At 40.4% G+C, this 14,715-nt stretch overlaps 1 protein-coding gene across 1 annotated transcript in view; it reads right to left on the bottom strand.

The window, feature by feature from the left end:
- SIDT1 (SID1 transmembrane family member 1) overlaps window positions 1–14,715 on the bottom strand; it is a 92,871-nt gene that overhangs the window by 46,035 nt on the left and 32,121 nt on the right. Inside the window, exons 4-7 of the mRNA XM_040621248.1 lie at window positions 6,780–6,825; window positions 2,726–2,827; window positions 2,007–2,090; window positions 173–260 (exon numbers count right to left, since the gene is read on the bottom strand). Of these exons, the coding sequence (XP_040477182.1) occupies window positions 173–260; window positions 2,007–2,090; window positions 2,726–2,827; window positions 6,780–6,825 (320 nt within the window). The remainder of the gene's footprint in view (window positions 1–172; window positions 261–2,006; window positions 2,091–2,725; window positions 2,828–6,779; window positions 6,826–14,715) is intronic.

Below are 14,715 nucleotides of genomic sequence, written 5' to 3'. Positions count from 1 at the left end.
TCTTTGCATTGTTTTTTTCAAAGATCTCTCAGACTGCCTCGCAAAGTTACTGCTCATGACCCTCCGTGAGAACTAGAGATGGTAGTAAGGGGCCACTGTGAGCGTTTGGCTTCCCTTCTCTTCCATTTCATCAGGTTTTTCTAAGTAGCAAGCATTCCTCAGCATCTCTTACCCTGGATGAAGAAAGATCCTCCACAGGCATAATCTTCGGGCTTTATCACAAACACCACGAAGAACTGCTCGCCTGGAAAATCCTTCTTCTGCATAAGACACAACAACTTGTGATAGCAAGAAAGGGTAGCAAAACGGGAGAAAGTCCATGGTGGTGGGGGTGGGAGCAGGAAAAGAGGAAAGAAGAAAAGTGAAGTTCACCCCCGCCCCCTAATTTCTTAGAAAGAACCTTCAGATACCCATGATTTACTCCAGATTTTATCCACAATAAAATAATTGTTACATACAAAAAATTCAAGTAAATAGATACACTATTCTAATTTTAATCTGTCTTGTGTCCACTTAGGTGCTTAGAACTGTAATAGGTCCTGTGTAAAAAATATGTCAATAGCCTATGTTTAATGATTAATACTTGTATATTATGTTTCTAAAATCAGTATAGTTTAGAGTGTTTTAGGTTCACTATATTCAGTTTTTATTATTTAAAAATCTAATGATGGGGCGCCTGGGTGGCTCAGTTGGTTAAGCGGCTGCTTTTGGTTCAGGTCATGATCTCAGGGTCCTGGATCCAGCCTGAGGCTGCTCCCTGTTCAGCAGGGAGTCTGCTTCTCCCTCTGCCCTCTGCCCTCTGCCCTTCCCATCCCCTGCACCGCACCCCTTCCCACCGCTCGTGCTCTCTTTGTCTCAAATAAATTAATAAAATCTTTAAAAATAAAAAAACTAATGATAAATGACTTCCTTTAAAGTCACATAGCCACAGTTAAATAATTTAGGCTAGGGATGCGAAAATTTCAGTGAGGACACCTGAGTTATAGTCCTGGCTTTAACTTTCTCTAAGTGTGCTTCTCTGTGTCCCAGTCTCCTTACTCATGAGTGAACAAGAACAGATATTGGGCATATCAAAACTGAGGCACTAGGAAATTAAAGCCTAATAGGACTTTTTACATTTAATAGCTAAATTATAATTAACCTCTCTTCATTCTTTGTTATTCAGTAAACAGCATCACCTAATCCTGAAGAGCAGACCAAGTTGTAAGTAACTTAAGTAAATACCACCCGAAAGGCAAAGACAGAATCTCTTTGAAAATCTACTGATATATGTTCATTTTTGCTACAAAACTGCCATTGAAATAATAATTTAATTACAAATTACGAAAGGGCAAACCTCTATACACATGTGGTCTATATTCCTTTGAACTTGTCAATTCTGTCCAGAATGGAAGTCCTCTTTTGGTTACTGTTACAGGTATACAGAGTGTTAGAATATGTTCAATTCCTTTAAATAGATTGAACTTCACACTAAATTGGCATCCCCCAATGAGGAGATTGGCACCTTGCCGTACCTCTCTAAGCAATCTGTCAGATATGTGTCCCACTGCATCATGGGTTCCCAAGACTTCCCAAGGGGAAGGGGACAGAGTAGCATTGTCCACCATGGCCTGGGCTTTGATCTCAGGAGTAACGATCTTTATTTTATTTTATTAATTAATTAATTTATAATTTTATTTATTTGAGAGAGAGAGTGAGAGAGAGAGAGAGCACGAGTGTGGGTTGGGAGGAGTAGAGGAAGAGGGAGAAGGAGCAGACTCCCTGCTGAGCAGGGAGTCCACTGCTGGGCTCTATCCCAGGACCCCAAGATTATGACCTGAGCCAAAGGCAGATGCTTAACTGACTGAGGCACCCAGGTACCCCACAGTCCTTATTTTAAAACCAAAAGAAAGAGATCCAAGGCACACAGTGAATCATGATATCTTCTGGATGCTGGTCCAACAGGCAACCTGACTATAAACTGTGTATTGTCACTGACAACAGTGACTACAGAAGTGATGTCTCACCTGCAGTGTGATGGCAGCTTTCTTGGTCATGGACTGATAGACACCGTTAAATTCCACATTGTGGTCGAGATCATACACTGGGCACTGTAATGTGCATGAAGGATAAAAAAGAAAGCATCACTAAAGCCATACTACACACACCACACGTTCTGCCTGGATCGCAGAGCAAGGGGTTCCTTACCAAGCCAGAAGCCAGGAGAAGTTTTCTCCAAGAAAAGTCACAAAACAGTCCTGCTAAAACTTGGTGCCTTGTCTTCTAAAGTCCTCCAAAGTGTCCTCTAAAGGTCACTTTATATCAAAGAGAACTGAAAAGATTGTCTTAAAGTGTATAACACCTTTCCCATTTTTTATTAACACATTATGAGACAGAAAGGGCCTATGGTTACAATAAAATTTTAAAGCCTAGAATAAACGGTAGGTTGCTACGTTTCCTGTGCAGCCCACGATTTGGTCTTCCATATTCTTTGTGATGATTCTTCCTTCCTTCCCCCCTTCCTTCCTTCGTTTATTTTGGTGAGGAGTCAACTATTCTCTATCTCCTCAAATCAGTGTCTCCAAACAGATTATCCACTGTGTGCACAAGATACTGTTTTTATTATTTAGCAGTTTTGCAGGAAATACAGAGTAAGAGGATGACACGGTCCCCACCCTCCTCTTTCATTTATCCTGGGACAATATAATGCTCCATATTGAAAGGTTGACAAGTTATTAAGACTCACCATGATATTCTGGACGGAGACAACAGAACATGGATAAGCCATTTCAGACCTGACTTTAATAATAACTGAGTCCACATCATCAGGAAACTTGTATAGAAAATACTGAGAATAAAAAAAAGAAAGAAAAGATTTGTTAATATTAAGAAATGTTTACAGTTATGAACTCAAACTGGTTTTACATGAATAGGATTGTTTCCTCTGATACTAGGCACAAAGTTCAGATGTAAATCTCCATTAATTCAGTCAGCCATTCATCTCACACATATGGGGCAACTGCTGTGTGCAGGGCTCTAGGCTCCAGGCTATCAGGCATACAGCAGTGAACAAAACAAGGTAGCCATTTCAGACAATACTATCGTTTCATTTGCTAGCATTTCTTTCTCAACTAAACTTTCCTGCACTTCATTCCAGTTTCTGCTTACGAAGATCCCTCCCACACTTTGAACTAGGGATATTCAAGATGTAACATGAGACAACATTTACTTCTATGTGATCATTTTGAAATAGGAAACTCCACTTTGAAAAGCAGATAAGCCCGTTCTTCAAGCTTCTTAACAACCTTCCCATAGCCAAGAATTCTCACTAGACCTACCCTGCCCCTAGACTTCTTGCTAAAGAATGTTTCCTGGCTGGAATATAGCAAGACAACATTTCCATTCAAAGATCAGCCATTACTTCTAGCCCTCTGAAATATGTTCACAATTTTGAGCAGGCTGAGATAGCTTTAAAATTATTTCTCAGGTATTATCAGAATCAGGAAGCATTTATAAGAGACAGAAGTTACACCATTTACCTAGATTAGATTATGAACCCACTGTTTATTAACCCCGAGTTTTAAATATGTTGCTAATAAATGAAGAAAGGAGACTTCTGTCTAATAATTATAAATGTGGTAACTGGTTGAGAAGCTTGATGTTAGGATTTTGAGGATACCAATCAAAACAACCCCAACATCCTAGGGCTCTAATAAATCTATCAGTTTAAAGGAGAGGCAAGGGGTTCTCGGGTGGCTCAGTCCTTAAGTGTCTGCCTTCGGCTCAGGGCGTGATCCTGGCATTTTGGGATCGAGCCCCGCATCAGGCTTCTCTGCTGGGAGCCTGCTTCTTCCTCTCCCACTCCCCCTGCTTGTGTTCCCTCTCTCACTACCTCTCTCTCTCTCTGTCAAATAAATAAAATCTTTAAAAAAAATAAAAAAATAAAGGAGAGGCAAAGCATGTTAAAACTTAATTTTGTATTCCACCATCCTCTTTACTAACCTTATACTGAGAACCAGAGCAATAAAAATAGAATGTTGTCCAGTAATCCAAAGCCTTCTGATGGGGAAAAAAATAACCTCAAGATTAAGGAGTGTCATTAACGCTGCTGTTTGGAAGTCTGCTCATGCCTTGTAACAGATGGCAACACTCCCAAGAGCCCACTTCATTTTGACCTTTCATTTGGGAGCTTGATTCAAATACATGTACTACAGGGCTCTTCCAAACGTAAATGCTCTGGAATTCTCAAGAGGTATTTTTCGTTCTTAGGGAAGCCAAACTTTGTAACTCGAGAGCATTACTGTGATCACCATTAGCAATAATGGGTATCATATACATTCCTATATATTTTAGGAGTTGATTTTGTGCGAAAATTAGATAGCTACTGAAGCTTTATCTATATGCCAAAATATTATCATCTTCTTTATCTCTAAATTACCATCAACCCCAAATAAGTGGTTTTGACCCTTGCCTAGATGGATAATCTACTTTTATCAGAAAGAAGCAAATGACAAGTACCGAAAGCAATGGCTGGAATTTAGGCCAGAAATCACCATCTTGGGTCCTCACTACCTACTTAGTTTCTGTAACCTGCTTCTATCTGATAATCGAGGTTCTGTGAGAATGTACAATAGTTTGGGTAAGTTTATATAAATAGCAAATCTTTCCTACAATTGAAGAGGATTTGAATTTAGGCCAGAATAGGAACAGTTAATAGTAAAGTCAAACTTTCAAAGATATCTAAGAAGTTCTGTTTTGTTTTGTTTCATTAGTTTGTTCTAAGGATGTTTTACTCTACTTTGAGATTTATATGCAAACTACTTAGACTTTCATATTTATGTGCCTTTTTAAAAATAAAAAGAAGCCATCATATATAGTCATCACGGATTTTCTACAAACCGGAAGTACACTTCAGCATTCAGTTAGTGACCATATTTAGCAGAGCCCTGGAGAGCACTATTAGACTAGACTCTTTCTGTAGTTGGGGTGTAAGTTTTTTCCTCCTAAAAAGGCAGGATATCTCCCATTGCACCTAGCCACTAGTGCTTTCAAATGTATTTTTTTTAAATTTAAAATCGATTAATTGACATATAATGTATTATCAGCTTCAGAGGTAGGGTTTAGTGATTCATGTAGTTACATGTAACACCCAGGGCTCATTACATCAAGTGCCCTCCTTAATGCCCATCACCCAGTGACCCCATCCCCCCACCCACCTCCCCTCCAGCAACCCTCAGTTTGTTTCCTAGAGTTAAGAGTCTCTTAGGGTTTGTCTTCCTCTCTGATTTCAATTATTTCATGAATTAAGTGGCCGGGAAATGTTGAGGGCAATAGATTGTGGCCCTGTAGTCCTCTTTAGTCACTGGGTGGCAGTATTTATGCACGGTGGGGGCTTTCACTGATGTAGCTCTCTAAAGATGTGTGGGAGTTGGCTCATACAGGTTTGGAGAGCTGATTGTGCACATCTCTTCCCAACTCTGTATCCAAAGACATCATGTTGGCCGCTTGAGATTGGCCATTATAGAGGTATTTTCACCACAGAAATGGGCAAATGCTACAAATCAGGAGTTTCTCTCTGGGAACTGGTTATTAAATATTTACCAGCACAAAAATGCTTGTAATAGCAAAGAAAGACAATTATCATATGGTTTCACTCATTTGTGGAACATAAGGAATAGCAGGGAGATCGGTAGGAGAAGGAAGGGAAGAATGAAGGGGGGGTAAACAGAAGGGGGAATGAACCACAAGAGACTATGGACTCTGGGAAACAAACTGAGGGCTTTGGAGGGGCAGGGGGTGAGGGACTGGGATAGGCTGGTGATGGGTATTAAGGAGGGCACATATTGCATGGAGCACTGGGTGTTATACGCAAACAATGAATCATGGAACACTACATCAAAAACTGAGGATGTACAGTATGGCGACTAACATATCATAATAAAAAAATAGATTTACACAAGTTTCCCTATATTATGTCAATCCCAGTTTTAGCATAAAAAAAAACCAAAAAATTAGGTAGCCATGTATGACCTAAGCTGTATTACAGCCTGCAAAAGATTTACAAAAAATATCAGGACATTAAAAAAATCTGTTATAAACTGGCTATTGCATAGACTTCACTCTTTCAGAAGCTATGAAAGAAAGAGGGAAGGGAGCTAAAAGAGTCAACAGAAAAGCAGCTTAAATCAAAGTTTTCAAGTATTTATTCCGTTTACGATTATGGTTTAATGGAGAGCACAGAACAAATATCTAGTTCTTCTCATGTCAGCATTCTTTATGACATCCTCTCTTTATGACAGGAATAACTAATTTATTTTACCCATAACACTGTAGAAATCAAAGTCTGTCTTATTCTTATTGCATTTCTAGGTCAATTAATTATTTGCATACCTGTATTGAGTTTGACCCTTCACTCCCTGCCCCCCCCCCAGCACCCATTCTGATTACAAGGTCCACGAGGGCAGAAGCTGCACCTCTTTCTTCCTCACCTCCTATTTCCAGCACCTAGTACAGTCTAATACTCTCCTTGGTGCATAACAGGCACACAATTTGCTAAAAGATGAGCCAAGGAACATCTGCCAACAGATGTCATGCCTCCCATTTCACACCAATTAAAGTGATAAGATTAAATGTTGTGTCTAAAATCCCAGTAATATGAACAACATGCCAAAAATGCAAATATATCTCAAGTTGTGAAAAGCCTAGGGCAACACCACATGCTGACTCTACCCATTCCCATAGCTTTTTGGGAGGTATGGTCAACAGGTAGGATCACGATAACCTTGGAACCCTTCACTTACCTGAGGTTGAGAGGGGCTGGCAGTGAAGTGAAAGGCAACATTTGTCCTGAGAAATGTAAGTGGGAGAGGGAAAGGGGGAAAAGTGAGAGAGAAGCTAAGTTAGCAAAAGCAAAAATGATTTATGTGAAAGAAAACCATCCTAAAGTCGATGCAAGGAAAGCCTGACCCTTTGTGAAAGGAGTTCTGGTCCCATCAAACTGACAAAGTAAACTACATGAAGATTTGGTTTCAATTCTCAAGAATGATCAAATTGGGGAGGGATCAATTTTATGTCTTTATGTACCCATGACGTCAGACCTATAAAAGTAACTACTTTGCTTTTGCAGACTCTTTTGCCTTTGGATTCTCTTAAGGTTTTGCAATCAAGTGCAGAGTTTAGGTGTCAGAAGTGGGCTGAAAGAGAGAGGAAAAGAAGGCTTGAGGTCTTTTTGGATAATGTAGGTAGCACTTCAAAATAATTTGGATGTATCCATGGCAAAAGATCATTATGTTAAATGTGGTGAATACATCATCACCATAGGAGGGGCCCTGGGGCTAGAAACATACTCTTCTGGCCCCCAAGCACTTCTCCAGTTGCCTGCCACACCAGCTAAATTCCCTGTCCAAGACTGTCCTCTTCAGGTTACACATTGCCTTTTAAGGCCATCCTCTAAAATGCCAATACCACCAGAAGAATATAATGAAGCAGTTTTCTCTCCAGTTAGTAGTTTACTGTGAACTATTTTATTAGCTCTTTTTGTTCTTCTGTGAAGGACAGCAGCAATCCAGCACCGAGGAAAGGAGAGTGTGAGGAGCACGTGGGAAGCATGCACTTGTAGCAGAAAGTGCTGTGTGGCCTGAACACATGTGAAACAGGTTAAGAAGCTGGAAAACACAAAGACAAACTGGCCTTCTCTATAGTTTTGTAAGGGCTGTTGTTAGCCTTCTGCCCTTTCTGGCTCCTGCTTCATCTTGAGCTCACACAAGCCCACTGCATTCTCGAAGCTGGCAGCTGGGGAATATCCTGCCCCCACCCCTCCAATCTGGCCTGCATTTCAGGGAACCTGAACTTGAGCTTGTCCTGGGGTCGCTTCCCAGCTTCATCCCTTGCTGCTCTGTAAAGAGTCTTTCTCTCCACTGAGAATTTTCCTTTCATAAACGTTAAAACAGTTTTTAAAAAACTTTACTGAAGATTCCTTTATGAAGGACATTGTCAAAACATTTAACAAGTTTATAATTGGAGGCGTCGTTTAGAAGTCATCAAACTCGAGCGCTATTTCTAAATTTAATGACCAACAATTTTAGGCTGTTGGCAGACTGGGCGCAGAATTTAGCAACGGGTGCAATTTTTTATGTAGCTACTCCCAACAGAAATGATCCGTGTCAAGGATTGCTTCTGTTGAAGCACAGTTTGAAAACTTGTGGCCCGAAGTCAGCTCAAGAAGCCAAAGTCAGTGTCAAACCCAGTTGTGTGTTGACTCCCGAGATTCCCGGGCCAGAGTCAGGACCCCGTGCTGTGTGTGGCCGGGTGGCTCCCTCACAGCAGTGTCGCGTCATCTGCTGTTACCAGGGCAACACGGGGCCTCAGTTCTGTTCAATTCCCAGGTCAGGGGAAAGAAAAAGACACTGATTTTCTTGGCTAGCAACAGACAGCAGGAGATTTCCAGATGCAACCAGTTTTCTTTGGCCAGAAATTTCTTTTGTACACTCCTCTATCATTTGAATTCCAGTGGTAATACTGAAAGTATAGGCATCAATATGATTTTTGTTCCTTCTTCTTTACATTTTCTTTACCGGTATAATACACAGAAACTTCAAAACCATCATTTTCTTTAAGACGATCACATTTAAGCCCTCTCTTTCTCACAGAGTCAACCGGGTACGCAAAGTACACATTGAGTCTGTTGCAGATGAAACATTTTGCTTCCTTCCCGAGGGCCCTGCCACAGGTCGGGCAAGGTTGATTTCACCCAGAGTGCTGAAGCTACAGAACAAAGCTAACTGAGACTCCTGCACACCTTTAGAGAAACAGCAGGAAATTTCCAACCTATTTGTTTAAACAAATGAAGCACAGGAAACAAATGATTATTCCATAAATAAGAAAAACTCAAAGCTGACTTTGTTCCCTCGTTTTGCTTAATTTGAGGAAGAGGGGAAGGGAAAAGGACCAGATGGCCTCCAGAGGGGTGAATGTACAGATAGGGGAGACGTGAGAAGAAGAGGAAGAGAGAGGAGAAACCCATACAGGAGAGTAAGAAAACGGAAGAACAAGGAAAGGGGGGTGGGAAGAGAGGCAGGGGCAAAAGCTAAGTCGTTCTGGGGTGAGTACCAGAGAAGATGATGGCTCCCCGCATCTTCTTCTTCCTGTGGTAGCCAGCCCCTGGCACAGAGCCCAGTGTGTGCGCAAAATCCACTCTTTGTTTGTTGAAGGAAATTACGCCCTATTATTCACTTGGACTATGGACTTCGGAATAGCATTCCCTGTTCTCTCCTTCCTGCCATCTGTTATGGACTCCCTTCGCTCACCCCAACCCTTCCAGCAACGCTCTGGTCCTGTGCAACCTTCCACCCCATCGCTCCGGTCTGAGTATGAACTCCGCAGGCATGTGCTACATCCCGTCCCTTCTTTCCTTCTCTGGGGCTCTCCGTCTACAAACTTCAACGGTCCTATACATTTTATACACCAATATCAACCACTTTCAAAATAAATAACCAAAAAATCCCACCCCAACAAAATGCCTTCCCTTTGCCTGTATTTCCCTCCTTTGACGTCATTCTCTATCCTCCCCCCTCCTTCACAGACCAGCTTCTTACAATTGTGTTCTGCTTTCATCCCTCATTCATCTTTTCCTCTCCCCGCTGCTGTCAGGATTCTTTCTACACCATCTCCCTGAAGTTGCCTTTGCAGCCGGTAACAGTCACCTCCTAACTGCTAAATCCGGTGATTTGATCCTTAACTTTACCTCTCTGGGACATCTGACCCCGACGACCATTCCCTCTGTCTGGAAACTCTTTCCCCCCATGGGCTCTGTGACACCTGCTTTCCTGGGTTTTCTCCCACACATCTGCTATATCTACTCAGCGTCTTTTGATAGCTCCTGTTTCTCAGACCATCCCTTACATAAGAAAGTCACCTGCTATTCTTGACCTTCTCACTTTCCTTAGCCGTGTACATGATATATATTTTTTATTGCCATAAAAATCACATATATATTCGATTGCCACAAAACTCACCAAAAATATCAGTGAATCTCAAGTGTCCATGTCCAGCCCAGGGCTCTGCCATGATCGTCTGCTGGGCTTCTGCACTTGGCTGTCCCTCACACACCTCAGACTCCACATGATCAAAATGGAATGTGCTGTCATTTTCCTGATCCCGACCCCCTATGGCTCTTTGCTAGTAAACCCCACCAGACTTCTGACATCATTGCTGGAGTCATCGTGGACTACCTTTTTATCAACTTCCACATCTGATTGATCACAAAGTCTCACTGACTCTGTCAGTGTATAAGTAACCCGGATGTACCTGACCCACCTGGAGTACCATCTTTGCCCAGCATAGCGTCCAGTAAGAAAAAAACTGGGAAAGTAATGGAAATCATTATTGTAGCCTATCCCCAAATACCAACGGGTGATTACATAGTACGACACATGGCAAAATGGTCTAAAAGCCTCTTCACTCACCCATTTCCTCAAAAAATCTATTACTTTTCACAGCATGGTAGCTGAGCAATCTCACTCAAAAGTCTCTCAGAACAAAGACTCAAATCCCCACTTAGAAGGCTGGAGGAGGGTCAAAGCCTGCAAGTACTCATATAGGACTGTGTTTTTTATTCTGCCACATGTATTTTTTGAATTTGTGGATTGTCTCTATGTATATTACTTGACTCTTTGTCTCCCTTACACCTTTGTTGCTGCTATAATATGTTCAGTTCCTAATCATTATTCTTCTCTATTCAAATAGCTTTTCATTTGCTTGTCTCTACCCTCTCCTCTCTCCAATTCATCTTCCATGTGACTACTAAATTCATCTCAAAAATCAGATATGTTTATTTTATTCTGTTGCTTAAAAGCTTTAGGGGCTCCCATAACCTGAAAGGTGGAGTGTAAACTCCATAGCACAGGGGCACGTGGGTGGCTCAGTCAGCTAAACATCTGACTCTTGATTTTGGCTCTGGTCATGATCTTGGGGTTGTAAGACTGAGCACCGTGTGGGGCTCCATGCTCAGTATGGAGTCTGCTTGGGGTTTTTTCTCTCCCTCTCCCTCTGCTCCTCCCCCTGCTTGCGTGCACTCTCTCTCTAAAATAAATAAATAAATAAATAAAATCTTAAAACAACAACAACAACAACAACAACAACATCTCCTTAGCACAGCATACAAGATCTCAAAGATCAAGGGTCAGATACTACTACCTGTTTCTCTGTGCTCTCTCCTGTTATTCCACCTCAAGCACTGTGTGGACCAGCCTCCCTGAAGCACGTCTACTCAGTCTGCTATCTGTCACCCAGACCTTTCTTCCGAGCATCATGCTGCTGTGTATTCAGCATTCTGCCCAACATCTGTACTTCAAGTTCAACATGTCCCAAAGTGAACTTACCATCTCTTCTTTCCTCAACATTCTCATTTTCTTAGTGGCTCCACCATCTACAATGGAGGAGGCCATCTTTGACTCTCCCATTTCCCTAACTCCTCATAGCCAATCAAGTTTTGTTAATTTCATCTCTAAATTCTTCAATTCTTCTCATTATTATCTTGACCACTGCATCAAGCCTTCTAATTTCTCTGCCTCCACTGTTGTCCCCTTCCAATCCTCCACACAACTATTACAACTTAGGCAACTACCTAACTTTCTTCACACCCCTTCCCAACTCCTCCCACCCCATGATCAGCTGCCTGCCTGCCCCTACAGCCTCGGGCTCTTCCCTGCCTGCAACTTCATGCTTCACTTCACACAACACTAGGTCACTGGAATTGGGAAAATGAGTGATGGCTAAGCTGTGTGTGTGTGTGTGTGTGTGTAGGTGGGTAAGGGATAGTTAGGTGGCAGGGAGTAATGATTTAAGGCAGAATATTATTTTTAAGACTTGATTGAAATAAATTTTCATGGAATTGAGAAACATATTTAGGGCAACATAAAAATTCGGAGGACAGTTTTAAACACAAAGTAGAAATAGCATATTATAGTGGGAAGAGCTCAGAACTGGTAGTTAGAAGTAGAATCTAGTCCTGACTTTACCCTTTCTTAGCTGTGGGTTTAGATAAGTCACTTAACCTCTCTGGGCATCAGTTTGCTCATCTGTAAAAATGAAGTGAGTGGATTCAATTTCCAAAGTTCCTTTCATTCTTAAAATTTATGATTCTAGAAAAAAAAATCCTGAAACATGTTTCGTATACCTTCTAGTCTGCCACTCAAAAACATACAACAGAAACTGCAATGTTAGGACTTTGGAGTTGATTTTTCAGTGTTTCTCTCAATACCTAGACTTCAGATCTCACCACAATCCCCAACTCTTGCCCGTTACCATCATCCTCTGGATTTCTGGGTCACCAGTAAGGTTGGTGTGGGACAATCCAGAGCCAAGGAGGAAGAGATGCATATATATTTCAGTTACCATCTCTTCTCAGACTTATCTTATTCTCATCAAAGCCCTAGTAACTGTGTGCATTTTGAAATGCTCTGATGTCTGGTTGCTGAGGTCAAGTCACATTGTAAGAGGTAGAAACAGAAAACAACGTGAGGGAATAGATTTGCAGTTCCAACAGCATGCATATCATTCATTAACACTTGCACAGAGTTGTGACCTTATGATTTCAGTTTCACAGAATTCAGTCCTCCAAAGGGTCTAATTAGCCTCCCAGGAAAACCAGCCCTAGAATTCAAGTACACTGCCACCAGGTGACAGTGACAGGTCAAAGACATAGAGACCAATCAGTAAATGTGAGGTTTCTCCGAAGTTCAAACTGCACTCTGTTCAAGTACTGTGCTGCCACCTCCTGCAAATGTATCCCCACGAATCCCCATATTGTTTAACATCATAAATAGATTTAAGTATTAAAATAATTAAATGTAAGCACCATATTTAGAAATTGCTTAGAGGTAGTGGTTCTCAACTCTGGCTACGCTTTAGAATCACCTGGGAATCTTTAAAAAAATATATTTTAATGCTCAAACCTCCCTCCTAGAAGCTCTCACTTAATTGATCAGGGTGGATTTTATCTACCAGAGAAACTTTTTCTGCCTTTTCTCCCCCCAGGGGTGGGAGTGAGGGATTTTTTTGCTCTTGAAATTATTGTGTCACTTTTTTTCTACACCAAAATTAATAGAGGGACTTGGACAAAATGCTGTGACTATTTCTCCATCCTTCTAGACATTCATTCATCCATCTGTCCAATCATCTGTATGGGTATACATTATCAAGAGCTGCAGAGAAGACCAAGATAAACAGTGGAGTCCTATTAGCAACTCCACTGGCTATAGACTTCTTTATAAACTACTTTAGAAAATTTAAGGTGAGCTTTATAATAGAACGAAACATTCTGATCAGAAAAATAAGCTGCAAAAAGAAATATATTCTATTTTTAAATATTCTGATTTTTAAAAAATTAATCTTTCTATTGAAGTATAACAAACATATAGAAAAAAATGCAAGTCATAAGTATATATCTGAATGAATTCACCGGGTAAATAGCCATACACTTCCTCTTTCCTCTCCAAAGTTATCACTATCCTAACTTGTTACATTACAGAATAGTTTTGCCTGTTTTGAAACTTTATATAAATGGAATCAGTTATATGTTTCTTTTGTCTGGCTTCTTTTGCTTAACACTGTGTTTGTGGGATTTAACCCTGTTGCCAGGTACAGCAATAGTTCTTTTTTATTGTTGTGTAGTATTCCATCAGGTGAATAGAACAATTATATATTTAGGAGTTGGGTTTATAATAAGTAGGAGTGAAATCGCATTGTCAGTCTTTTCAAATTATAGAAACTGGTAGGTGTAGTGAAATCTCATTATAGTTTTAATTTGTGTTTCTGATAGCTAGTAAGATTGTGTTTGGGGGATCATTTTGGATACCTTCTTTGGTAAAGTGTATGTTCAAACCTCTTGCCTATTTTTTTTCCAATGGGCTTGCCTTATTTATTTTTTAAAAAACAGGCATAAAAATACTACTAGTTATTTCAAATAATTCACTTGTGGCTTGGTTGATTTTGTCCATTGTTGATTTGTTCTCTATTTCATTGTTTTATGCTCTTATTTCATTACTTTCTTTCACTTTCTTTGAGTTTTACTTTCTAACTTCTTGAAATGGACACTTACCACATTGATTTTTAGCCAGTCTTCCTTTCTAACATACACATTTGAAGCTATGCATTTTCCTCTAAGCAGTGCTTAGTTGAATCCCAGAAGCTTGGATATATCATATTTTCATTATCATTTGTTCAGAATATTTTCTAATTTTCATGGTAATTACTTTTTTGACTCATAAGTTATTTAGAGGTAGACTACTTAATTTCCAAACATTGTGGGGATTGTATAGACATCATTCTGTAGTTGATTTCTATCTCAATTCCATACACAGGATTTCAGTTCTTTTAAATTTATCAAGATATGCATTAGAACTTGGCAATTTTGGTAAATGTCACATGTGTACTTGAAAAGATTAGGCATTCTATCGTTTTGAGACACAGTTTCCTAAACACATTAATTAGCTCAAGCTTGTTGATCAGGTTCATCTGCTCTTTCTCTCTTCAAGGGCCAGGGAGTAAATATTTTGGGCTTATAGGCCACAATGTCTTCATACCAACTACTCACCGTTGCCATTGTAGTATGAAAGCAGCCAGAGACAATAGGTAAATGAATGAGAAGGGCTGTATTCCTATAAAACTTGAGTTAAAAAACCCAGTGACCAGTCTGTGGGCCATAGTTCACCAATGCCCGTTTTATCTAATTAATAT

The sequence above is a fragment of the Ursus maritimus genome, unplaced genomic scaffold (assembly GCF_017311325.1).
Source record: "Ursus maritimus isolate PB19 unplaced genomic scaffold, ASM1731132v1 scaffold_4, whole genome shotgun sequence".
In the NCBI taxonomy this organism is placed as follows: domain Eukaryota; kingdom Metazoa; phylum Chordata; class Mammalia; order Carnivora; family Ursidae; genus Ursus; species Ursus maritimus.
The sequence above is the reverse complement of the archived record's forward strand: the minus strand, read 5'-3'. Positions and strand labels throughout refer to the sequence as shown.